General features: G+C 39.8%; 1 protein-coding gene across 1 annotated transcript; it reads right to left on the bottom strand.

Moving 5' to 3' along the window:
- On the bottom strand, window positions 1-26,687 carry tbc1d12a (TBC1 domain family, member 12a). Its single transcript, XM_074675510.1, has 13 exons — window positions 24,881-26,687; window positions 14,377-14,512; window positions 9,331-9,455; window positions 8,646-8,728; window positions 8,134-8,251; window positions 7,953-8,059; window positions 7,435-7,518; window positions 7,183-7,277; window positions 6,815-6,886; window positions 5,995-6,123; window positions 5,767-5,876; window positions 5,071-5,329; window positions 1-4,962 (listed from the first exon to the last, which is right to left on the bottom strand). Exons 1-13 carry the CDS (start codon window positions 26,353-26,355, stop codon window positions 4,891-4,893), a joined length of 2,865 nt encoding a protein of 954 aa, XP_074531611.1. The 5' UTR covers window positions 26,356-26,687; the 3' UTR covers window positions 1-4,890.
- Between the last annotated feature and the right edge of the window lie 292 nt (window positions 26,688-26,979).

Raw genomic sequence — 26,979 nt, forward strand, 5'->3', positions numbered from 1 at the left:
TGAGATATTTATTTACACATTGTACTAGTGGCCATTATATGAAAAGAAAGAACATTTTTACAGTTTATTTACATCACCTGTAAGGCATCATGAAAAAAACTGTACACTGAAATTTATCAATAAACAAAAAGGAAGCTAAATTAATTTACATAAGTATAAAACACAACCAAGAGCAACGATAACACTTAAATAAAAGGAATACATAGTTTGTTGTGGTAATATCACATTAATCTCATGTTCCCTCTGCAGCTTTCTGAAGGTTTCATCCTAATCTGGAGCAAAGTGTGATGACGGAGTGTTTCACTGACCTGAAGAAGATTCTAGATGGTGTTGATTTTTTTGCTGTCTAAACACAGACTGTATTGCACTTTGTTTTACAGTGAGTGAAAATAGTAATATAAAGGTAAAAGCCTCTTCCATTTCAACTTTTTTGAGTCTTTCTATAGATGACAAAGTGTTCAGCTTCCAAACACTGAGCTGATGAGAGCAGATGTTTGATTTTTCTCGTCCTGTCAGAATGAGTAAGGGTCATTACTGAACACTGAAGAAGAATCACCTGAAAACTTGCCTTTTCCTCCATGTTTCACCTTATCCCATCAGCTCTGTAACACTGTGACAGTTTAATATGTTGGAGTGTCTTTTAAAACCATCATTCTCTGAAAACCGTCATATGAACATCACACTTTCAACATCACATTTCAACATCAGTTGACAAACACTGATTTACTGTATCTGGCCTTTTAAAGTGACAGCACTGATGCAAAGTATACCTGGATTAGCCCTTCATTCTAATTAGCGCTCATTTTTGGTGAGCAAACTCCTGAATCTAAGTCCAATTTTACCCCAAAGTTGATTTAAAATCAAATTTGTCTGGGGTGTTTACACTTTCAATTTTGGTCATGAGAAACTCCCATAAAGTTGAAATAAGAACCACTTCACAGTTACATTATTCATCACAGATGCTAGTTTCAGGTCTGGACTGAAAAGATCTAATGTGAGTAAATGATGAATTTGTGTGAAGAAAAATCCTTTCTGTGTATATATTTTTTCAAACCAGCTTTTCATTAAAGTAATTGCTTTATTGGGGAAGTAAATGAACAGCCAACCACTGTTTGTCTTTCTGTTACTGTGAGCTCATTATGGAAGAAAGGGTGTTTTGCCTTTTTTTAATCTTTATTCTGTCCCTCTGGTACCCCTGTAGTTTTAGAAAACGTTCATTGTAGTCTCTGTCTGGAATGCTTCCTTTTAACTCTTGTCTCTTTAAGACTCCCTGCGTCACAAAGACCCTTTCCTCTGACTGGCCAGCTCTCTGGTGGCCTGTCAGGGGAAGATCTCATAAAGATCTTGTGCTATTTTTAGAAAGTCTCATTTGACAGAATTAGGAGATTTCTACAGCATTTGAATACATTTAGAGTGAACATTCAGCATTGTTATTTTGAATCTACTTTTGAAATATGGAAAAACATAATACCCTCTTCCTTTGACAATCACTGCACTTGCTGTAATTCATTCATCTGGGGAATAAAGGTGCTCATTTGTCCACTCCTCTGATCTTAAGAAACATCAGCCAAGACAGACACTGAAGCTGTTAATCAAGCTGTTAAAAACTTGCAGTCACCTTGAAACACTTTATAAATCACAAAGTGATTTTAGTAGCAATGAACAATTGTGATCAAACATGAGTATTGGTTATTTACCTAATTTTTCTGATGATGTTTATTTTGGGCTGCAAATCTTTATGCCCATCATAATAATAAATCACACTGCTTTCAACACCTGAATTAAAAACTAATTACAAAGTCCAAATTAATTCCAAATGTTGGCATTTTGCAGTCAAGTGCTGAGTTAATACTTTGGTCAAGTTTTCATTGAAGAAAAACAAATAAGAAAAAAGGACCCACACTAAAAAAGGAAAGGTTATAAGGTTATTAGGCTGTTTTTTAGAATGCAATACAATAAGTTTTCTATTTCAGACTCGATCTAAACTACTTCTTTGAGTGTAGAGTGTAAACAAAAATAATGCTAGACAACAAATTTGTAGTTATGGAGTCATTTGATTTAACACTGGTGTGTTACAAAAATACTCATCGGAGAAGTGAGCTAGAGCTCTAGAAAAGAGGTGGTTGTGATGATTTGGTGCTTTATTGTCATCCTCAACACAGAAAGATTATTGTTTTAACATCTATTCTGAGTAACTAGTTAACTTGAGTTAAACTGTTTCACTGTCAAATGTGTTGAAAGCGTGTTGCCTCTTGTTTCTTTTCCTTTTATCCTTTTCTTGCATCTTCAGTAGGAGAGACTAGGATGCATGTAAGGAGACATGGAGAGAAATTTAGGCTGTAGTCTAACTTGTGTCTTCTTTCTCCTCACCGCCTACACTTCCTTTTCCCTCCAAAAGCTTCTCAACACGTCCTGTGAATTTTCTGCTTTAGTGACCAGAGAAAGCAGCAGTCAATACCGTGAAAACTCTACAAAGTGGCAGCTTGAGCGACATTTTAAGGCCTGCTCATTTGCTGGTGGGTGAGTGTAAAATCCAGAGGTGTGGGTAAACATAGATGAATCTTATGTTGTAGTGAGTGTGAGTAAATCAAAGGAGTGTTAACACATCATAAGGGCAGAGATAAAGGTGAAGTAAAGCACTTATACAGGCCAGGAGACCTGTGGGGGTAGCATGACAATCAGTGAGATTATAATCCCAAATCTAACATAGAATCACTCAGGGTCCCAGAAATAAATCACCAACTTCCTGTTCATTTCTAGAGTCAATATTGAAGAGCACATGCTACAAAAAGTGTGCATCACGTCTCTTTAATATGTGTGGAGTGCTGTTTGGAAGGCGATAACGCAACCTGTAGGTTAATTTTTCGTTTGGTTAGATCTGAATATTTCTGAGACACCAACAGTCATGAGTTTTTAAGAATTGCTGAATAAAAAGAGCGATTTGAAGGCATTACTTTGAGCTCAGGGATGTTTTTAAAGGCCTTTTTTTTCTTTTTACCGTTAAAAAGTAATAATAGAATCAGAATATTAAAGGCTTCAAGTCAATACCTGTTTTCCCTTAAAAATGATGGACTTTTTAAGAAATACAAGGTTTTCCTGAGTCCAGCCAGATGTCTAAGAGTTACCTACAACTGCAAGAAATTATCAACTAAGTTGTGTTTCCAGAAAAGTGATTAAAACTCTCTGATGAGAGCTTGTTAAGATGGAATATTTCTAGATTTCTCCCCTCTGAAGGTAAAGTGGAAATCTTTGGAGTGTGGACATAAAAATGAAAGTTCTTGAGTTTTTGTAATTGGTAGAAACGTTTTGCTGCCAAATTTAAGAAGAGTCATTCTTTGGCTTTTCAACTCTAGAAAAGCTTTAAGACGAGCCGCCTCTGTTGCTTCAGTATCTGCATGGTATGCCATGCTATGTTTCGATCCATCAGCTTTGACTAGTATTGTTGGTCCTTCAGTTGATTTCCCTGTAACATCTAACAAAAGAAACACTAACCCACTTAAAGCCCTGTTTATTGAGTCTAAACTAACTCTTTTGTAGTTTTTCACCTCTTTGAAAAGCCTGTGTTTATAGTGTAGCTTCAGCGCTGCATTCATAAAGTGCTCTGTGGGGAAACTGGATCCTTGAAGCACTGATTTGAGACTGTAATGGCTCCTCATTTCTACATCTACATCAATGTTTTCCACACTGTAGTTTAAAGTTATTCCACATGATTTTATGGGAGGATTTTTACCTAAACATGATCAAAAGCTGAACCCTTAGTAGTATATTTTGCTCTATTGCATCTAAAAAGCTTGTCTGGCTACTATAGTGACTGACTTTAAATATCCACAATCAACAATGCACTTAAAAAATCCCCTTAACTTTCGATTCTATACGCAGGATGGATTTAAATTACTCAGGACGTGTAGAAAATACTCAATCAAACCAACAGAGGATATAATAATTAGTTTCCTGTAAAACATCAAAATTGGAAAATGTTTTTGTCACAGTTGGTTTGGACTTGATACAGATCACGGATGAGATGTGAGTTATCTTATTCCTAAAAAACTACATCATACAACTTTATTTAGTCGAAAAAGTGTCTATAGTTTAGTCCCATGTTCAGTGTTGTCTGCTCAGAGATGGAAATGTAAAAGCTCAGAGGTTTAAGTGGGAATCTAATCTACCAGCTGGAGCCAGAATATTAGCATGAGCCATGCTATTGCAGATCCCCATCATTGTTGGATCCAGAGGTCTGGTTTAAACTAAAATATGCAGCAAATGAATAATAGTGTGAAACAAAACCACACAGACTTACATTAATAGTTTAACCACAGAGATCATTTCTGAGGCCTTGATAAAATTATTAGCACCGAAAAATTAGATTTTTTTTTAGAGTCTTTGAGAATTACACAGGGCGTAGTGCTCAGTGTTAGTGGTGTTTGTTTCCCAGCAGAGATGCAGGATGACAATAAGCCAGCCAGCAGGGGGCAAATCCCAGAATCTGGAATTTTTGGATTTTCCTGGTTGGAAAACGGTGGCATTATCAAACACAAATCCCTTCTCTAAGCTACAATCTGCCTGGTGAAACAACGACAACAGCTGTGGAAGGACAAAATTCACCGACCACTTTTGATTACCACACAGACTCCAACCCAGGTTTCAGAAGATGCTGGACTTTACTCTTTCTTCCCCTGACTGGATGCAGCAGCTCGTCTCCAGCCCAAATGTCTCTGCTCTGCCAGGCTGGTTTTAGGCTCTAGAGTCGGCATCCACCTTCACGGCTGGCTCATGTTTGCTTCAAGCTTTGTAGCTGAGTCCCTGGAGTGAGTGTTACGCTTCAGGCTAGGCAGCTTGAGTGTTTGAGTTAAGTTTGAAGAACGATGGCAATAGCATCAAAGTTAGCCAGTGTTAGCTTCTCAAAGCAGGGCTGGTGTTCTTCTCCATCTCTTTATTTCCATCCTTCATTAATGCAGAAAACACCTGAGAGAAAAAGAGGACATTACAAACACTATGATGTGAAATTATTCATCCAGATCATCTAAGGTATAACCACTAACTCTGGACATGACCTCTGGGTGTCACACTGACCTGAGCCCAGCGGCGGTTTCGGCTGATCATGTGTGTGTTGGCCATAGCGGTGAAGAGTGTGTGTGACTGCAGGTCCTCAGGTAGGCGGGTTAGGAACTGAGCTATGTGGATGAAGTCCATCTGGAGTAGGACTTCCTCAAATAGACGCAGGATCCCGAGGCCTGTCCGAAACAAGCTTTCCTCCCCGTCCCGACAGAAGACATCCCAAACCCGACACGCAACATCCAGAGGAAGAGACTTACTGTACAGAGTGAAGATCCTGTATGGAGACGGATAAAATCATGTATCCACTGTGTAAAACTGTGCTTGTTTAAAGTACATCAGTTCATTTTAAGTTTACAGAACAATCCAAAAATCTAACTTGTAGCTTTTGCCAATTAAATTTAGCCAAATAGACTTATAATATTCTTTCAGAAGTGATAGGCAAGTCAAAAGTAGTCTGACAGTTTTACATAATGTAATAATGCCTTTAAGGGAAACCTCAGCTTGCTGTCATAATAAATGATGAATGGTACTATAGGATTTACTTATTAGACTAATAACCACAGATAGCTGCTTAAATGTAAATTCATACAACACTAACACAAAGTACTGGTGGATAACTTTACAAATCAAAACAGTATTTAACACACTGGTTGCTGATTTCCCATCAGAACCAAAACATTAAATTCAATAGAATAATCTTCAATGACTCACCAGTCGATTAGGTAAAGGTCAGGGGTCAGGTTGTTTGTTTGGAAGTGATAGAAAAGGCGAGGCAGATTCTCCTCAAAGAAAACCTCAAAGGCTGCAAAATATTTCAACATCTGCAAGAAGACAGAGAGGACGAGAGAGCAATAAGGAGATGAAGGAGGAACTTGGACTTGAAACATAAATAACAGCTAGTGAGTGTGTGTTTGTACGTGTGCTTGTGTGTGTGTTTACCAGCTCATGGTCCACTCTAAAGAAGGCCATCTGACAGGGTTTATTGAGCAGGTTGGCGAAGGTGATGAAGGCTTCAGCCTCTTCCAGGTTGAGGATCAGCACAGCAGCGATGAAAGACATGCCCTGAACCTGAGACGCCAAACAGCCGCAGCTTTGTCATCATGACACAATTCCCAGTGAATCTTTAAGTGTCACATGCTGCGTCCTATTCACCTCTTTTTCTTTTTCATTGAGACCTTTTCAATCATGCAAGTCAGCTTACATTTTTCCAGGTAAACTATGTCAAACTCCCTTTTTAAACATGACTTTCTTCAGTCTGAGAAAAGTTCATCTCTAGGTAAAATTTAACTTGTAAGACTTGCCAACAAATTTTATTCAAGATTTTTTGATTGAACTTTGAATTCATTTTATAGCTTTTTACCTTTGCTAACTTTTGGATAGCTCAACATTCAAGGATCTGGAAATTTAGCTTTGTTTCTTACAATAAAATCTCTACCAAGAGCTTTTTTTAAAAAAATTTCCACACAAATGATCTCAAGGATAATTTTTTTTAAAGGAGCCAGAGCAGTCCCTGTCACTATAATGCTACATACACAGTTTGTCTGCTGGTTGATAAAGCAGTAAAACACTTTAGTCAAAAAATACTTGAGTTTAAATATAAAACACTAAATGTCACAATGCAAAGAGAAACAGTCAAAAATGAGCATCCAAATATTTAAGCTAAAAAGTCCATTTCTGTTTGAAAACTACTAAATATGGAGCTTTCTGTAAAATCATAGGATAAAAATGTGTAAGTTTGGAATAAAGAAAACAAACTCACATAGCCAATGTCAGGTCTGTAACAAGTGTAAGCCCCCAGCACACTGTGGAGGAGGTCATGGTAAGGACCACCCTGCAGAGAGAAGGAAGAGAGTCATGAGGACAGACAGGTCCCAGAATCATTCTCTGAACTTAATCACAACAAATAATCAAATTGATAAAAAATAAATTTGTCTGTTTTCAATCTATGTTTGCATTTGACGCACCTCTTTGACATACAAATATCTTGATCAAACAAATTAAAACTTAAGAATTTTTGAGGGGTTGGGAAAATGTGTGTTGCACCCATCATCTACTGGGACTGCCGTGCTATTAGTACTGTTTTTGTTAGCCTCAAGCTGTGATGAAAAAGACGCTTGGATGTGTTACCTTCTGGAAGATGAAGAGGGAGGGGAAGGTTCTGGAAATGTCCAGTTTAATTAGGTCCAGGCTGGACTCTCTGTCAGCAAGAGAAGCCCCTCCATCTAAGACAGAAAATGTGACAGAGCATTTGAGCATGTTTTTACTTCTACGTCTATGTCACCACCGTCTGTTAACGGTACAAACTTATGTACATATCAAAGTCAGAGTTTGGACTGTAACAGTTACATATTCGATTTGCACATGTGGGTTGCATCGTACCACTCTCGTTGTCGTTGACTGAACTGGTTTCACTGTAACTCCTCCACTTCTCTTTGGCTCTGGACAGGAAGATCTCATACAGCTCTGCACAAGAAAAAGCGACGTCAGGTTCCAACATTGAAATCTCTGAGTAGTTCTGCTTCCTAAAGAGGCCATGGTGCTAGGTTAAGGCGGATGCTCGAGCTAGTTTGGAATTGGTTCAGCTTAGGAATAAGGCAGCTTTTCTACAAGCAAGGGCCACAAAAGAGCCATGTTATTACATCACTTAGTATCTCTCTACTTGTCTCATATATACAAGGACACATGCAGATAGTTTACAAACACAAATAAACACACTGGCCTGAATAACTATTTTATTTCCATTGAAATACACCTGGAAATAGACAGATTGAAAAAGTATTTTTGCTGGGACTACTTTCAGTATGACAGCAAGGTGGGGTTCAAATAGGAGCATAATGTGTGTGTCAGTGCAGCGGCTAATTAATGCTTTGTGTTGATGACAATGGAGCAGTTTGTACCTGGTGTGATGTTGAGCTCATTGCCGATGGCGAGGCTCCACACTCTGCCTCTGACACTGGGGGGAAGTCCCTGCCACCACAGGTCCCTGACCCTCCTAGTTCCCTTCCTACACACACAGAAGTAAATTTTAGTTTCAGCACAGACAAAACCTATAAGCCACACAAAGCTGTGGAGACATACATGGTGTCCCAGTGCGGCAGGATCTCGCTGTTCCAGATGACCATGGCGTTAGAGATGCTGTCCTCCTGCCTGTGTCTCTCCTTCATCTGACGCTTCTTCCTCTGGGCTTCTTTCAACTCTGGGGAGAGAAAGATCACAAAATAACATTGTGACACCAAAAGACGTCAGCCTTGTGTCAACAGTACATGAAACAAGATTTTGACTTCTGGTGCAAGATATTCCCCTTTTTTTTCACATGGATGTGACTGTATTCCATATTATATATATATATTATATATATTATATATATATCTTCAAAGTTTTTATGAAGAGTTAGGGTTTGATAGAATTGTTTTAAAAGTGTATAATGCCAATGTATTTGTCTGTTGCTGATGTGGCCTCAAATAATGGGAAAATGTCCCTTTTCTTTTCCATGTGGCAGAGATCATTTCAAGCACTGGACACAATCACCTCTTTGGAGTGCTGTTCGAGGGTGTGTGTGTGTGTGTGTGTGTGTGTGTAAGAGTCAATACCTCTCCTCTTGGCTCCTGCCACCATCTCCTCGTATTCCATTTTGTGCCGTTGAGTTTCCTCCACAGACTTGGCAGGTAGGTTTCTTAAAGAGAGGCAGAGACAGATGGAAGCGTAAACAGGCAGTCAGCCAGTGAGGCAGATGCACTTTTCTTCCTGTCAGGTGTTCAGTCACATACACACAGTGACTCTGTGTGTTTGGAGTCAGCAGGTCTCACCAGATGCTCACTGTTGCTAAGATACCACAAATAGCCTTTTCAAAGAGCCCCTAACAGCGCTGGAGTACAGGGCTGTGGTTGAACAGGCTGAGAGGGATCTTATAACCCATTTTCACCCCAAATAAAACAAGGTAAAAATGAATAGTATAAACATGATGAAGGATTTTTCACATAAGTAGTATATAAAATCAGCCCATCCCTCTGTTTCAAGTCACTCTCCATCCCAAGCCAATTCATCCTTCAATCTTGCTTTTTAACCCCTCTTTCCTCTTCTTGTCTGTTCTTCTTCTGGCACCAAACTGAAGACTCTAAAGAAATATCCCAACATCACAAGGCCCTCAATATCTGCAAATACGGAGTTGTTTAAAAAAAATAAAATAAAATATGGCGCCACCATTCTAGTTAGTTTCTTTAAGTAAGTCTTTTCTATAAAGGAAAGGTCATGAACATGTGTTTGACTGGTACTTACGCTGGCCGGTCCTCCAGGATGAGAGCTGTGGTTGAGAGAGGCTCAAATTCCAGGTTCTTCCTCCTCCCTGCAGACAGGGGGAGCTGGGAACTTGGGGACATGTCGAGGTCCTTCTCCTGCACCTCCTGTGAACATTAAACAAAGACAGGAGGTTTTCAAAGGCTGAAAATTCTGCTCTCCTCCAGGAAAGACTCAGTTACATCAACAGCAGTTACTAACGGTTTAAGTAATGAGACTGTGTGTTTCTGTTGTGTGTGTGTGTCTGTAGAGCTTTCACAATAAAGTGTTCATTCATGAGCAGCTGTGGGTCAACATAACAATACGATTTCTTTAATGGCCCCATTCTGTAAGGATTACAAATTGCAGTGTTTTTTTTATCATAAAGCATTGGGACGATATACTGTTCTTGTGATTCAATTTAGTTAGGATTTTCGGGGTGCCGATTCAATACAAACTGCAATTCTTTGATATTTATGATTTTTGCGGTTTTTAGTTTGCTTTTTTAACACCAGACCATGTGAAAAAGTTGAATGATGATGATGATGATTTCTACATATATCAGGAGACCCATATTTTCCCATAAAATGTACATTATGTGAGTCACAGAGAAACATTTTACCCTCTGCTGGGAAAAAGTGGCAACTTTTTTCAATCCAGTTTTTAAACAAAGACTGAAATGAAGAATTTAAATTTGGAAAAAAAAAAAATTTGGGGATAAAGAATCCAGAATTTGATATTGTCAAACAAAAAATGTTGATATATCAATTTGCATTTTTTTCTCCCACCCCCAATAAAGCAGTTCCAGTGTATAACTACAAGTACAAATGCACACAGCCTATATTAACAAAGTTAGCCTTAAAACAAGCTGCCAGGATTTCTACAAGGTTGGACATGTCAGCTGCTAAGGGAACGTTAACCATCATCAATTCCACAAAGTCAACTGACTTCCAGTGACAGCAAAGATGAGGTGAGGAACGTTGTTTTTAGTTTTAGATCTGAATTTGACAATTGGTCTTTAAAAACTACCATAGCTACCCACCCAGATGTCTATTATTTCCGTGACCTGATCTTCCTCAGCAGATAGTTTACCCTGTTTTCATAGCATTGTATATGTGCAAATAGTTTCTGAGCTCATTAAAAACTTAATCCAAAACACCCTCTAAAGGAAGCCCATAGACATACTTTTAGTCGGGCAACTGTTGTTTCTAAGTTAAACAATGAAGTTTCAGTCTTCAAAATCAAACGCCAAAAAGATGTCTCTAAATAGCTTGGATTCGTATTTATCTTTAAAAACCTACAAGTCTATGAAAACTGAGCCAGCTTTGTCAGCAGAGGAAGGCTTTCAGATGAATGTGTGTGTGAGATAAAGCAAACAGCTTTCCAATTCTGTAATGTGCACGGCTCACTTACCCAAACTACATGTTTCACAGCTAAAGGCTTAAAAATAATAATGAAGGAATAAAATATCTAAGGCTCAGTGTCATCGAAAAGCATTATCTGCTGCTAATGTTAGCAACATTTAAGCTAGACTGTTGAACATCTTTAGTCTGGTGTGATAACTAACAGTTGTAACAGGTTGTCACTAAATTTGATAAACTAATGGTGGTGTTTATCGGTGCCAACAAACTTTAAGAATCTGGTACTTTGGGCAATCATTTCATAATCTTTACCTTTGTTTAAGAAAGAACAAAGAAAACCCACCATAAATAAAATGCCTGTTTTAATCTGCAAAGATTTCACAGAAAAACTCACACTTTATACAGCTATTTGTCTTTTTTTTCACTACTGGAACTACCACTGCTCCTACAATCTTTGTGACCAAAGTCTGAGAGATTTTAATATACCAACGGAAGATGTTGCTGTCACAAAATGTTTGTAATGAATAAAATACAAACAATAGAGACATTATATGAAAACCAGAAGCTCTCTGTTCTGCAAACATCTATACAACCAACCTACAGATACACATCCACCCACACACACACACACTAACATGCACGCAGACATACACACAAATGGAGTGGTTGTTTACCAGCTCTGGCTCTGGGACGTTGAATTGCTGATGCTGAATAAATTTACATCATTGAAAGTGTGTGTGTTTGAAGACTTGCATCATTAAAGCTCTGAAGCATGTGTGCAGGAAGAATTTTCATGAACATACATGGACTTTAGAAAGCAGCTTAAAAAATGTCAGTGTTTGTGTCCATGTGCGAGTCGGTGCTTGTGCATTTGTGGTCTAACGGTTTAAGTAATAAGACTGTGTGTTTCTGTTGTGTGTGTGTGTCTGTAGAGCTTTCACAATAAAGTGTTCATTCATGAGCAGCTGTGGGTCAACAAAACAACTAGTCTTTTCATATAGAGATTTCTGAGCAGCACCAGCAGAGGGCGTCAGAGTTTCCTCTTTGGCTGTGGAGCTCTGCAGCTGCTTGGTCATCAGCTGAGAGAAGAAGTGAAAGTCATATGTGTGAATCATGTGATTTTCAGGTTTGTTTTACTTCACAGTATCATTACAGAGTGTCAGTAAAAGACAGAAAACACTCTGTAAAAATGTGAACCGTGGTGACCAAGGAGCTAACGAGAAATAAATCAACCTTTTTCTTTAACCAAGTTTCTTAAAAACCATCACTTTGATTATTTGACATTGCTAGGATTCTTGCTGCCATTGAAAGAATTGTTTCTAACTAAAATTATACTTTACAGCCCATGCTTTTTATTGCTGCCACATAAGGTTATTAACCTTACCTTACCCAGCTCAGAGCTTCCTTATGAACAACCTCAGGTCAAATACACCAAAATTCACTCCTGTGAAGCTGTCATTATGGAGAAAATCAGCTTCAGGGACCATGAGTGTTTACTTTTTCTTTAAAACTGGCAATTTCAACATGGAGCCTGCGGGACATACTTGCTTTAAGGGCCAATCTCAAGTAGCAATTTGACAAACTCCAGTGTTTTCAAACTTAAAAGTTGACTTAAATTTTCCACCCTGAGGTTGATGTTAGGTAGTCATACACTTTAGGCTATAGAGCGTCTCGTGACTCCTCTGCAAATATTGACAACAGCTCTTGCCCTGAATATATCAACATCCAAAAATGGGAGCAGACAACAGAACAGGAATCATATACACCGATGGTGAGGTTAAATATACGTAATCAGAGTTATTATTGTAGAAAGAATCGCTGGTATTCCCTCAAAGCCTCTGAGCTAAGTGTTGCTTTACTGCAAAAAAGGAAAAAGACTATATTTGAGGAAAACTATTTGAATGAAGTCAGCCCTCCTCTTCCTCCTCCTTCTTCTTACTTCTCCCACACAGCTTTGTGTCTGACGTGTCAACCAACTAAGGCCAAACCACATCTGGCAGGCTCCTTTCCTGATGAATCATCTGACTCTGGCTGCCATCATGTGAGCAGAGCGACTGCAGACACCAGCAGCCTTCACTTTTGTCTTCTCTGTCTGAACACTGCAGTCGGGTCAGGGGCATTTTGTACGTCTTCACTCAAAGGGATTACTGCGAGATAAAACTGTGTCGAGGCCTCTGACAGGAAAGTAAAGAAACAGATACATGTGCCATTTTTGACGCTGCTGCTGCATCACGACAGTTTTCTGTTATTTGTCTGACATGAAATTTAAATCGAATCCAGTGTGTGTATAAGTCTGTGCGTTTGTTTGTGTGTGTGTTTGCAAGTGTATGTTTCAAAGATACCACCTGCTACTGATGACAACAGAGGGAAGCAGCTCTGTGTGTGTGCTTGAGTGTTCATGTGTATCATTTGTGGCAGGTCCTCATTAGAGGGAGGGGTTGTTTGTATGTGAGCATGAGGGTGTGTGTGTGTGTGTGTGCGTGTGTGTGTGTGTGTGTGTGTGTGTGTGCGTGTGTGTGTGTGTGTGTGTGTGTGTGTGTGTGTGTGTGTGTGTGTGTGTGTGTGTGTGTGTGTGTGTGTGTGTGTGTGTGTGTGTGTTTGTGTGTGTGTGTGTGTGTGTGTGTAGTGGAAGGGGGGTTACAATTTTATAATTTGCCCACTAAGTTGCAAACAGAGGTTGCCTAGTGACCACACACACACCACACACACACAAATCCATTTAACAGTCTCATACCCACTGCCATGCATGTAAACAGACACAGGCTAACAACATTAGCTTCTGGAGTCTCTGCACCATCAGGCTAACCAATCAGACCTTTAACAGGCTTAATGACAGCCTGCACTTCCCTCTGTTTGTTGGTTTTATCCTCCTTCGTTGACTTAAAGGGTGGGGTAACCATGGAAAAAACAATGAAGCATCTGCATTTAAAACTCAGAAGGCCATAAAAAACTTTAATCTAGATGCAATACATCTTCTTCTACACAATAAAAAAATAATAATAATGCTTGAAAAGCTTTATGTAGATGCTAATTTAATTTGTTAGAAGGACTTGGCTCCTGCCCACACTGCCAAAAACACCAGAAGCTGGATAAAGATTATGATATTACTGCGCATAACTGGCCAGCAACATTACGGAAAGTGAACTCACAGACAATCTTCGGGAATTGTCAAGAGAAAGATGAGAGACATCAGACACAGCAACCCAAACAAGCTGAAGGCAGCTTTAAAAGCAATAGGGGCTTCCATAGCACCTCAGGAGAGCCACAGGTTGATTTTTGTTTATGCCACACTGCATTGATGAAATAATTCATACAAAAAGAGATTGCTTAGAAATGAAAAAAAAATCAGAGTTGATATTCTAATTTTATGAGACATAATCTTCACAATTAAAAGAAATAATGCTTTAAATATTTAATTCTCAGTTTACAAGTTTCTCCTTTTTTAACTAATCTCCTGAAATAAATTAACACCATATTCTAATTTAATAAGAGCCGCCTGTGTATTTACAATTTACAGCTTGATATACTGGATAATAGTGAAAAAAGTAGATTTTAGCCTGAAACATGAAGACAGGGAACTGCCAGTACCCTCATGATGTTCAAGCAGGAAATACAACAGATAGGAAACGTTACCACCCTGCAAGGGGTGATGTCAGGGATGATGTCAGTGTGTGTTCAAAGAGCCAACCTGCTGAGTGGACACTCTGGAGGTGGGGTCTGTGGTGTGATCATCCTCTCTGGCTGGGGTCTTGCCAAACAGTCGCCACCCTGTTGCATTATGGGACAGCGCCTTGGGCTCTTTGGGTTTCCTAGAAAACAGGCTCCTGATAAAAAAAAGAGATGGAACAAGGTTAAATGTCAGCATAATAATTTCATTTTTCTCTTAATTCCTCTTTAAGCTTCAGGAGACTAACATAAACCCGACCACCATTACAAAGCATGTGATCCTAAAAAGACATGTTGAATGGAATACAGAACTCAAAACTTAATTTATGTGCTAACGATAGAGTCTTTGCAAAAACTCTTTTTTAACAGGAAGAGACACATCTGAACATTATGGAAAATATCTGCAGAATTTTCTTAAAAAGCAGTGTTGAAAAACTTTGATGCAGAAAACAATCCACATGTTGCTGCCAGACACCTGTTGAACACCTCTAATCAACAGAGCAATGATAATGAGTGGCCCAGTGTTGTTTGTAGCCTTTTAACATTGACTTGATCTATGCATTGTTTATTACTTCTATGTCACACATACGTTTTCAAAGAGGGTGTTTTATGCTTTCCACTGTTTTAAACATGGGTATAGAGTAACAATGCAGGATGTCCACACTAAATGTGTGCTGATTTTCATACATTGTTGAAATATCTGTATCTGTTTGTACTCGCAAAACTGTCTGTTCATAAAGTAGCATGAGATCCAAGGAGCTGGCCAATCAGGATGGTGGAGCAAGGGAGCCTTAAAGAGACAGCAGCTAATTGTTTCAGAGAGAGGCTGAACTAAGGGTTTTCTACAACAACAGTTTGAGGAAAAAAAGGGACCTAATCATAGTGAATAAAACATGAACATAGTCTGTGACGTCACCTGTCTGTTCCTGAAACAGTAAAATGAAGCCAATCCATGGACACAGCCACATTGGATATGAAGCAGGCTTTGTAACAGCTACAGGGAGCCTGTTAGTCATGCGAGCTGAGGTGTGTCTCTGATTGGACAATCAGACGATCCTAATATCTTCTAAACCGCTGACTTAGAAAAATATTCACCCCCTGTACGGTGAGTGCTGATAGCAAAATTAGCAATTTAATCACAAGCTTTAAAATGTATATGCTTTTTATGCTGTAAAAGCCTGTGTTTTGGGCTGTATGTGTAAGTGACTTCCAGTCTTTCTGAAGCCATGTAAATCATGTAAAGCTTCTATAGGGATACCATTGGAACAGTATAAAGCTGGGGGAAAAAAACACCTCTTCAAGGTTCAAGCTGTCAGTACAGTACTTACACATTCTAACTTGTATTTAACTATTCCCCTCTGTTCCTCCTATTCTTCTGAATCAGTTTTATGTATATGCTGACAGTATCAAAGTCTGTTAGTGACACTGTTCTACAGGTTTTATAGTCTGCCTTTAAAAGATCAAGACAGAAAATAAAAACTGGCACAATTTTTGAAATTACCTCCACAGTGTGAATGGAAACCAGACAAGTTCAACTGGCACACATTAACTTTCGGTCCTGTGATAAAATTCAGATTTGATTCAAGTCCAGGAGTAAGCTGTTAGTAGAGAATATGTTTTTGTTGTTCTAGTTAAAATATGTCTCATTGCTTGTGGAGTATGGGTAAGTTTTGATGTGGTTTTTTTTCATATTTTATTAACATCCTCCCATTTCACACACTGAGTTATCTGGGACACGTGACTGACTCTCTAACTTTGTTGCTACTTTATAGGTCAGGCCAGAGCTCAGTCTGTGGTCTTTTTCACAGCCCAGTGAAGGGCTGATGATTGTTTCAACATGTTTTCTTTTCTTGAACATTTAGCCAATACAATGAAGGACATGGACAATCTTTCCTGGTTTATACCTGTTTGTCTTCTAATGATCTGAGCTGACTATCTGTGTTTGAACTTTTTCTATCAGCAGACAGACTTCTCTTTTTTGTTGTTTTAAATCTTGTACCATTGTGTCTTAGAACTTTCTGTCAGATATCCTTACAATGTTCCATTCTTATAAACATAGTTAATATGCTCTGACCAGATCGTTTTAGTATCGGTCTTGTGGTCTCCAAAAAAGTTTTTTAGATCAGACTTGAACTTTGAGTTCCCTAAAACTCCTCAAGCAGGCGGGGATAAACAGTGAAGACGTAATGCAGTACATTCATCCTGATCATCATCCTTTAACCATAACCATGCAGATGCAGCACTTTTTGTAATTACGCTGGAAGGGGAAAAAAGTTGCCAAATCAACACTTTTACATTCATTTCAGTGGAAGAGTCTGCTGTTGGCATGACAAAAAGAGGGAACGAAGGAGGGGAACTGAAGGAATTATAAAAGGGAAGTGGAGCTGCGAAGGAGAACAAGAGCAAATACACACTCACGTACATGCAGACAGCCAAGCAAATATTATTCCTCAGCTCTCTGTAGGCTCTGCTTTTTTTCCTCTTTCGAGTCTTTCTGTGTGTAAAAAGCCACCCTGGTGTCAGAACTAGCGTCAACTACTTGATTTCATTCTAATCTTTTATTTTGTGCCGTGTCTCACCGCACCCTAGAAACTCTAGATTGAGAAGATGGCAGAAACACAAACACAAAAACTTGAACCTTTCTACAACCAACTCTGTTTTTTTTCAACTCTTTTTTTTTGAAGCTTGACCTCAGAGCTCAAATTTATTCATCTGATCTTTCAGGCTTTTTAAAATATTTTTTTCAAGTGTTGGTGTGTTAGTAGGTCAAAAAAACAGATTAGGTTGTCATTATTCATACTCCTCCAGCATGATAAAAAATAAAGCACAGCGTTTCCCTTTGCGTAGGTTTCATCAAGCTGCACACACTGGAACACAACACCTGTAGAAGCACATTTACAAATGCATCACATGTAGCTGCTGTTAATCATCAAAGCCATAGAGAAAACACACATAATTAGCGTGCTTTGTGTGTGTGTGTGTGTGCGTGTGTGTGCGTGTGTGTGTGTGTGTGTGTGTGTGTGTGTGTGTGTGTGTGTGTGTGTGTGTGTGTGTGTGTGTGTGTGTGTGTGTGTGTGTGTGTGTGAATAATTAACCACAGGAGTGACCAGAGCTCAGAGCTCAGTGAATTAAGTGCTTGCTTAATGGAAGTGAACAAAAGAGGCTCCAAGAGACACAACACGTGGCTTTGTGGATTTTTCAGAGATGCTGATCATGGATTTTGCTCCTGGACTTCAGTTAAATACTATTAAACAAATAAGTCCAACTTTGACTACAACTCTACCTTTATTTAAAGATATTTTGATAACAAAAATCCATTAACAACTCTGATAGGCAGACTGGAGATTTTTGTCATCTGATATCAGTGGGATTTCAAAAACATCATGCATAATGATGGAAAACTGACTGATTGTTGAAATTCTGATAACTTAGACTGACATTGGACTCACCGCTAAAACTACACTGCTGTTGGTTTGCTGTTTTTGTGCAAACAACAACAACAGCTGGAGCTGGTGGCACTATATGCTTTTTTAATATAAAATGAAAGAACCCAAAGCAGATGTTGCTGTTAAAGGGTAACTTGGATTCACATCAGACTCTTAGTTGATCTTGCAATGAAAGTTTTAGAGCCTGTATGTTGTCCTTTGGTCCTTTATGAGTCTGTATCTTTGTGTCACCACCACCACCATCAAATCAGCCAACCATCAACACCCCACCTAAGCCCAATCAGACAATTTTGCCTCTTATCTATCCATCCCCACATTTGCATGGACACATTTTTCTGATTTTTCTCTTCTAAATCCTGGAAATATGTGAAATATCTGCACATATTTCCTTGTAGATACCCATTATTATTCAAATCTGGCACCCCAGTATTTAAATTTAGTTATAACTTAAATCACTGTTGCTATGTTGGTCAGTGCAATATCCCATGTAAGCATTTATGTCAATAGTATTTGTATTCATAGCTCTTTGTGTTCATTTCATATACCACATATTTATACCCACATATCTCATACATTGTCTGACACCACTCAGTGGCCATACAACATAATTTTATAACAAATGCAATAAAAGGAAGTCTAAGTTATTTTACCGATGACTGTCTTGATCAAGTCTCCCTTAATCACTGCAGAATCAGCTGCATTAGATAAAAAAGACGTCATTACTGATAATACTGTTAGTGTTTTGAATTTATTTTATATACTTTGGAGCAAACTGTTTTGGAAATGATCTAATGGTCCATTGTGTGAAAATCAGAGGAAATCAATTTTGTGAGAACATCTGTGCAGATGCAGCTGGAATCACATGTTACAAACAACAGCTGCATTCAACGCTGGCTCCTAAAAGAAGTTGTGGGTTTGTGAATACGGCTGACCGCACACGAGAAATTTTAGAATTGTGAGAGACTGAACACATAAGGGCAGTTTTGGCTGAGTTTTAGCGTGACAATTCTCAGGACACACACACTTGACAACTTCTTATGATCACTAGACCAGAGCACACAGACACAAGAACTCACAGAAACTTGTGTAACCAATCTTAGCCTCAGAAGATGGTATTAGGGCTGGTCTTGTGTTTAAGTTCACTATTGTGAGGGGTTCCTTCCTAGCTTCTTTTTATTATTGGTTGATATAGATGTTATGTCTGGAAGAGTCCAACCTGAAATTTTAAATATCAAATAGGTTTGATGTATTTGACTCCAGGCTTGAAAAGCTCCAACTTCATGTGCAGCGGTAAAATAGTTCTATTGATACCACATACTTGAGGATTACTCAGACAAATAATCTGTTTCAACAAGCCTTGAGTTCTGCCATGCCTCCCAATATCTAATAGAATCCTTGAGTGTGGTCAGGCTAAGCCAAAATGTTGATAAAAAACTAGATGCTGGTAGCCAAGTAGAATAACTTCTCTGTAAAAATGCTGGAGGACAATGTTGTTTTAATCAAGTAGCATTTCTGGTTCTTTTTGTCCTGGTTCTCTCTGCCTCTGACCCTCGCTGACCTGCTCCAAGCACTATGAACCGAGCAGCCAGCATGGAGGTTTTCCAGCAGGGCTGTTTTCTCTCCTCCATCTGTCTGGATTTCCTCTCAGACGCTGTAACATTCAAGCCAGCTGCTGAGGCCTGCGTCCAAATCCAAAACAGGACCTGACACAGACGGAGATTTAACTAACGGAAATTTTCCTACACCTGCCAGTCAAGCCAGATTTTACTGCCTCAGTAAAAACACATAGGGGGAAAAAATATTTGTCCTTAAGCTGCTGTCTCTAACATTTAAATTTCAAACATGATCAGAACAGAGCAGCTGTAGCTGCACTTTGCCTTTTTTGTTTCCTCATGCGTCTTTGAAGGAATGCTGTTAGGGTGCAGTTCTCCTCCCGGCACTTTTCATGTCTCAGAAACTTCATGACCAAATATTGACATTGTTTTTCAGCATTTGAACCAGTGATGAAGGCTTCTAGTAAAGTAGAAGGTGTGTAGGCACTAGGCAGTACTTTTACTCCCACTTAAAGCCTTTAGGAAGCCAAGGTATCACAAGAAACCATCAAAACAGACCACAGAGATGAAGCACTTTGTACTTGTTGTTATTTGCATTTTCAATTTCATTTAATAGCTGTGCTAAATGTCTAGAAATGTAAAAAAGGAGGGAAAATTTAAAAGAGAGGGATTCTACTTTTCCATATTTCAAACATGGAAATAATTTAACTGAATGAACACACTTAACATTTGTTTGATAACGCGTGGGTTTTCAAACAACTACTGATTCATATTTTGAAGAAATCCCTGAATCTGCCTATGAACTACTCAAAATGGTCTGGTCAAAAAAATAGCACAACTTGAGATCTTCATGAGACTTGCTGACATGATAAGGTTATCAATTGGGATCTCCAGAGTGGTTAATTACATTTTAGAGGGGTGGGCTTTAAACACTAAGGTCTGCCTTGTGTTGGTTTGTTTTTTTCTTTTTAATTTTGTATCAAAACTCCCAGAAAAATCAATGTTGATTAAAATGTTGTGATCTAGGTCTTTACTATGATGAGACAAACGGCTTGTTAATTCAACACAGGTTTCAGATATGAAAAAACTTTTAGCTAATAGTTAATAAAAAGGTACGGATACAGTGACTGATAAAGTCAGACTGATGCTTTTGTTGTTCTGCAAATCACTAATGTCTGACGCAATTGTCTGGTCTACACCACTGCAGACTGTTTGAAGCCTAATAATGAATTTATGAAGCGCTCCTTAATGAGACTGAGACATGCTGACATGACATGATGTCCATGATTGTATAATTCCAATCCTTACTGTTATCATTATTGTAGACCTGTTGACTTAATCTGCCATGGAAATTAATATCAGTATATTTATTTGATGTTCCTGCAAACAGTACAATACTTAACTATTATTACCTCCACCAAGGAGGTTATGTTTTGGAGGACTTTGTTTTTCTGTTTGTCTGTGAACAACATAACTCAAAAAGTAAAACGTGGATCTTGATGAAATTTCCAGAAAATGTTCAAAATGGGATAAGGAAGAAGTGATTAAATGTTGGAGGTGATCCGGATCACCGTGTGGATTCAGGATTTTTTTCAAAGGATTCTTTATCATTGTGAGATAGGGCCGTTTTCATCATATGTGTATATAGCTCCATGATAAAAGGTCTGATTGCTCTGCAAAACAATACAAAACAAGGTCACCATAATTTCTGACAGATATAAAAGTACGATCCAGATCCTGGCAACATTCTGGATACTAAGATCTCGAATAGTAAGTAATAATTTTTCAAAACTATCAGGATGAGATAAGATCAAAACATAGCAGAATGATGACAGAGATGAAGCCCATGGCAACTTCTTAAGAAGTCCTAGACTCTGAATCAAAGGACTGAGATCAGCATCAGAGCAAATTGCCCTTGATTTGGACGCCTGTACAGCCAGTGCCCAAAAAAAGGTCAAATGCTGAAAATCAAAGAGCCATTTTACACTGTAAGGCAGTTCTCTTCAACCTCTTTGAAACTTCTCTCACTTTTTTAACAGTCCTATAAAAAGTAAGTGCTCCACAATATTTGGCAGAAAAGATCACTGCTGAGGCTATAAAACAGACCCTCCTGAGGTTTTCTGAGTTTGGACAAACAGGCCCTTCACTATTAGTGACCCCTCTGCCTCCAGGATAGGCTTTGATGTCCTCAACCAACCTGACTGACTCTCCTCTGATTTCTGAAAAAAAAAAAAGCTTGGCAACATCCGTGGATTTTTCTTTGAACACAGTTTGAATAGAAAGATACCACTGAGTGAATAGAAAAACACAAACATGATTTCAAAACTAAAACAACACGCTCTGTCAGAAAAACTGTTCATCAGCAGCCTCACCTAAGCTTCCAGTTAAAGACAACACAATGAGAAGCATGAACCTCACAGTTCCCCTGTGACAGGGCCAGAAATGAAAATTCTTCAGGAAGCTACGAAAAGCAATAATTTTCATGCATAGCAGTCGTACTGTCACAGCATTGGTGCTGCAGCGTGGCAGCAGCAGTGCAGAGGTCAAATGGTGTGATGAAGCAGCCTGACGCCTCAGAATAGAAAGCAGAAGAGCAGGGGGAGCAGTGAATGTGGGCTAAGCCCTGAGGAAAGAGTTCTTCACTGAGTCAATGCTCACTGAGGCCTGCTGTATCACTTTCTGCACATATAGGGAACTGGGGCATGATTAACATGAAGCTTATTGCTCAGCTATAGGCCCCAGACTGCAGCTCTGAGACGCTATGAAAAGAAGCACATGTCCAATGTTCAAGTCATACAGCAACCACAGTGGTTAATCCCTCTATTATGACAAAAACTGGGATTAAACGTGGGTCACCCAGCGTCACAAATGCTGTCAAATGATCACACTGGGGCTTCAGTTTACGTTTTAAGAGTATTTAACTATTCTTACTACGTTTTTTCAAAGATTAAAAATGCTGCAATTACTATTATCATACTCCATTTCTGGTACAACTGTAGTAGTTTTACATGATATACAACTAAAAACTGTATGTTATTCTTACACCTTTTTTTTCAGAAAACACTTGTTTGAGCCTCAGAAAAACTTTGTTTTAGCTGCTGTTTCTTTAAAGCTCCCCACTCTACCAACCCCCTTTGGTCTTTTGATTTGATTTGATTTGCCAGCCTTTTAGAGGCATGTTAGGGGCAGGGCTACGGGCAGACCTTGGTGTTTGAGGCCCACCCCTTCAACATGTCATGAACCAGTCAGGAGATTCTAATGCAGCAAGCTCATCATTTCAGGAAGTCTTGTGAGGATTTCAGATGATCTTGTGCAATTTATAGAACACTTTTCGGCACTTTACCGAAAGCTTTCAGGATTGCTATGTAGCTGTTTGAAAATATGCACGTTTACTTTGGAGATCCATAATTGTTACTTTGTATCTGTGTTTATAATATGACATTGTTAGCATATTATCTCCTCTCTGAACTAGGAATCGGGAACAGTCCAACGGCAACTTCTAATATATTCAGTGCAATAAAAACTACGAAAGAGGTGGCTGAATCCATCGCTTATGGACAACCAGCCCATTTTCATGGAGAGTGAAGGTTTCTCATCTTATGGCTCCATGCGTCCTGCCATCTTGAGACTTATCTTACCAAAGCTGCACAATTTGTGACAGCATAACAGGTGGTTTTAAAATGTGACTGGAGGGACTGCTGTTAGTTTTACAGCGGATATTTTGACACTTCTTAGCCTCAATGGTTTCTGGATTGAATTTCCTCTTAAAAGTTGAAGAGCAAGGGTTGCATGTAAACCAGTCTCATAAAGCAGAGGATGAGTTGAGAAATTAAGCTATCACATCATTCTGTTAAGATTTATACACAAGTTTAGCAACAGCACATGGTGGAGACTTTGTTTAGTTTTTATATTAATTTAGTATTGTAAAAATAAAATAAAAGTAAGACAAATAAAAGTGCATTACTCTTTTAGTAAGCACAAGTATCAAGTTAGGAATCAATATCAGCAGATACTTGGAATTAAAAAATGAGTTTAGGATCAGGAGTTTCTGTATTTTTAAGGAGTGTTGATTTTATACAAAGTGTTATGAGCTCCAACTTTAACCAATGATTTATCATCTGTTTCTTACCAGGCTGACCTCAACACAGGCCATTTAAAAACACCATCCAAGAGTTAAGAGTTTAAGCCACAAGCGTCTCCAAATATTATCAACCTGTCACATTCCAGTTGCTGAACAGATGCCAGATCCTCATTACAACTTGAGATCTGTTTTGATTTAATAATATCCGGACCAGATGGAGAAGGACACGTGGTGGGAGCTGGGAAAACATGGCAGAGAGGGTAGAAGACAACGGTGAAAGGGAAGATCCAAACTGTACAGATTTCAACCAGTTTGAAGTGGAGGCGCTCCTGTTTCTAAAAATACTGACTTTCACTGAAACCTGTTTAATACGCTGACTCAGAAATGTTTCAGATCACTATACTCCTGAGCTGATCTTTGACCTGTGAGGTATGCATACAGCTGGTTTCACAGAGGGTTGAAGCAACCTGACATTCAGAAAGTACTTCTTCATATTTCTAGGTTATATGAGGGAAATATGACGTGAGGATGAGATGGAGAAGCATAACAATAAGCTATACGATTTAAAGCTTTAGCTTCAGATGTTAAGGTCTGAATACTTTTCAACGTCTTGCCCCTTTAATTGAACAGAAACATCAGTTTATGTCTGACCACGGACTGTTAACCTACACACACACTGCTACGCCTAAAATCAAACGCAGCTGCATGCGTCAAAGGCAAACATACTTTACATACCAAGATATATATAAATCTGCTGTCTGGACTGTACATCCAGCACGTGTTTCATGACTGTAATCACAAAAATGATTGTTTTTTCATTTGATACAAAATCAACATACTTTGTTTTGTTACAGCTTAATGAGATCTTAACAGACTGAAAAGGACTTAGTGAAGTATTTCACTTTAGTATTTTTTCTTACTTTAGAGTGGAATCCTAACTTTAGAGGAAGTAAGACTACTATGTAAAAACCTGCTCAAAAAGTAGAAAAATATAAAAATAACTTACAAGTTGTGCAAGTAAATGCAATCAATTGCCTTCAAACCATTGTGCTTGGGAATAAAGCATACTTGTTCCTTTTGTGGTGTGCTAATGTTACATACTTTTACACAAATTGTCTTTCCAAAAGCCTCAAGGTTTAAGGAGATGGATACAAAGAGCAGTGGGTATTTTCATTTTTTCTGGCTTCATCTCTGCCCCTTTTTCCTAGAAATATGAACCAGTGTGACGAAGGGAAAGTGTCTTTAGACTTTGAAATACAGAAGTGTCCTAAAGTCCCTCTTTTAAGATGCAGGGTCAGTTTCCTTCCATGAAGGCTCCTTCTGTGTCAGCTTTTTTCAATTGTGGTTTGAAGGGTTGGTTAGTTTCTGTGGACTGTGTGCTTAAAGTTTTAACACCTGGGAATGCAAGAGTGTCAGAGGAAAAAAAGAGAGGACACTTGGTCGTACCTGGTGAAGAAATCTGCGATGCCGAACCTCTTTGGCATCAGCTTGGGGTCCGAGCTGTCAGTCTGATCTGTCAGGTCTGGCAGCTTGTCCGGGGCGCTCTGCCTGCGACCCGCTTCCAAAACGTTCCGGAAGTCATCCTCGTAACACTCGTCTCCAAAATAAAAGCCACCATCATCGTCGGGAGACAGCGGGGTAGCATCGCAGCTGAGTGACACCGCAAGGTTGAGGTTAGTCCTCAAAGTCTGGGGCCTAATTGGTAAACCAAGATCTGGGAAGTCCTCCTCATCCTCCCTGATGTTGGGTTCAGATAACGGGCTGTCGCCGTTCACGTTGGGATAGGAGGACAAGCAAGGTGAGGGGAGTTTGGCACTTGATTCAAGAGGGGGAGAGTCTTTGGCCGGGGAAGGGGCTGGGGAATCGATGGAGCAATTATTTTCTGCCGAGGCCGGAGCATCCTCTCCCGGGCACTGGAAAACCAATGTCCCGCTGAAGGCCTCTCTGCTCCTCGAAATAAACCCCTCTTCTGCCCCGTTTTCCTGACACAGCCCAAGGCCCAAATCAGTTTCTGTGATTTCTTCGGGCAAATAGTCCGAGTCGGACCAGTCACATGTTTTTCTGGCGGTTGTCACGATGTGTAAACCACCGTTGGCTACTTTCAGTTCCTCGCAGTCCACGTCGCATAGACCGAGTCTCTCACCCAGCAACTGGCTGGAAAACATCTCCGTTAGTTTGCAGTGAGCTATATCCGCTTCTGGATCGCAGCACCCCGAGCTGTCAACATCCCCGTTGGGCATGTTGACATCTGGACCCGCGAGATCAGCTTCGGTGCAGGCGCAGTTCCGCTTGTGCCTCCCCGTGCATGGCAGCCAATCAAGAAGTGCAGGAGTCACTTCAACCGGGGTAACGTCGTCAGAATCTGCGGTGTCCCCTTCCCTCTCCTCCGGAGGCTGCTGTCGCATCTGTCGGTCCCTCTCCACTGAAACCCGAGCCCCGAGCACAGCTGGACAGGAAGCGGCTGTGGTCCCTCCGAGACCGGGCCCTCCTCCCTCTCCTTCCCCTTCTTTTACACCTCCTCCTTCCAGTCCGATCATTGTCGGCTCAACCTCACAGAATGACTCAGTAAACCCGTTAAGGCCGCCGTGGTCTTCACAGACCCCAGAAATCACACAGCCGTCAGCCAGCTTCCCTGGAAGATACGTCTCCCCTGCGACCAAATCCAACATTATCTCCCTCTTGTGTGGAGGCGGCTGCACTGAAGAGTCTCTGTTTACATTCCTCCCGTTACCGGTCATGTAAATACGACCCTTGCCGGCTTCCTGACCCCCGCTGACACCGGCCAGCAGCGCTCTGCTGTGGTCTTTGACTGCGATGTGAGGTTTATTACCCGCTATCCCCCCTCCTCCACGGCCTTCTTTTTCTTCGTTCTCGTTCAAGTCAACAGCAAACGACCCTCCGTTTTCCCCTGTCATTTCCATGACCACTCAGTCTGTTAGGCGAGCCTCGGGCCCCGGCATGAAAACCTGCATCGAGTCCTCCTGCCCCTTCGGCCGAGCTCTGCAGCAGCAACAGCAGCAGGTTTTGTTGTTCTTGGAGGAAGGGGCTACCATTTTAGCCAGAGATACCTTAACGTTACCTGACAGTCACTGGATGTGACATCTTACTTTCTGATATCAGAAACAACCGTATTTGATCAGTCTTGCGCAGTTAAAGTCGATGCTAAGTCTGAAGATTAATGAAATCCCTCAACGTTTATCTGCAGCAGCGGCATCCCGGCCACAGTCCAGCGCCATCTTGAAAATACCCCAACAATGACGTCAACAGCCCCCTCCAACTGGCTGCCGTCTGTTTTGATCCACTGAGGGCTTACAGTGACGCCCACTGGTCACCACATGTTACTGCAACAGATGTTCCTGACCCCATTGACCCCACTGTGAAGAACAGCTAATCGGTATTGAACGACCTTTGTTGGTTAACGTACCACTCTTTTAAGAGCAGAATCATGCAAATTAAAAAAGGCTGTTTTGTAAGTTGTGTGTTTCACATACACTAGGTAACAGAACTGGCACCTTGGTAACAAACCAACCTTTTAATCAAACTTA

Source organism: Halichoeres trimaculatus, unplaced genomic scaffold, assembly GCF_033239565.1.
Source record: "Halichoeres trimaculatus isolate MK-OKI-2021-1 unplaced genomic scaffold, fHalTri1.1 fHalTri1_scaffold_8, whole genome shotgun sequence".
In the NCBI taxonomy this organism is placed as follows: domain Eukaryota; kingdom Metazoa; phylum Chordata; class Actinopteri; order Labriformes; family Labridae; genus Halichoeres; species Halichoeres trimaculatus.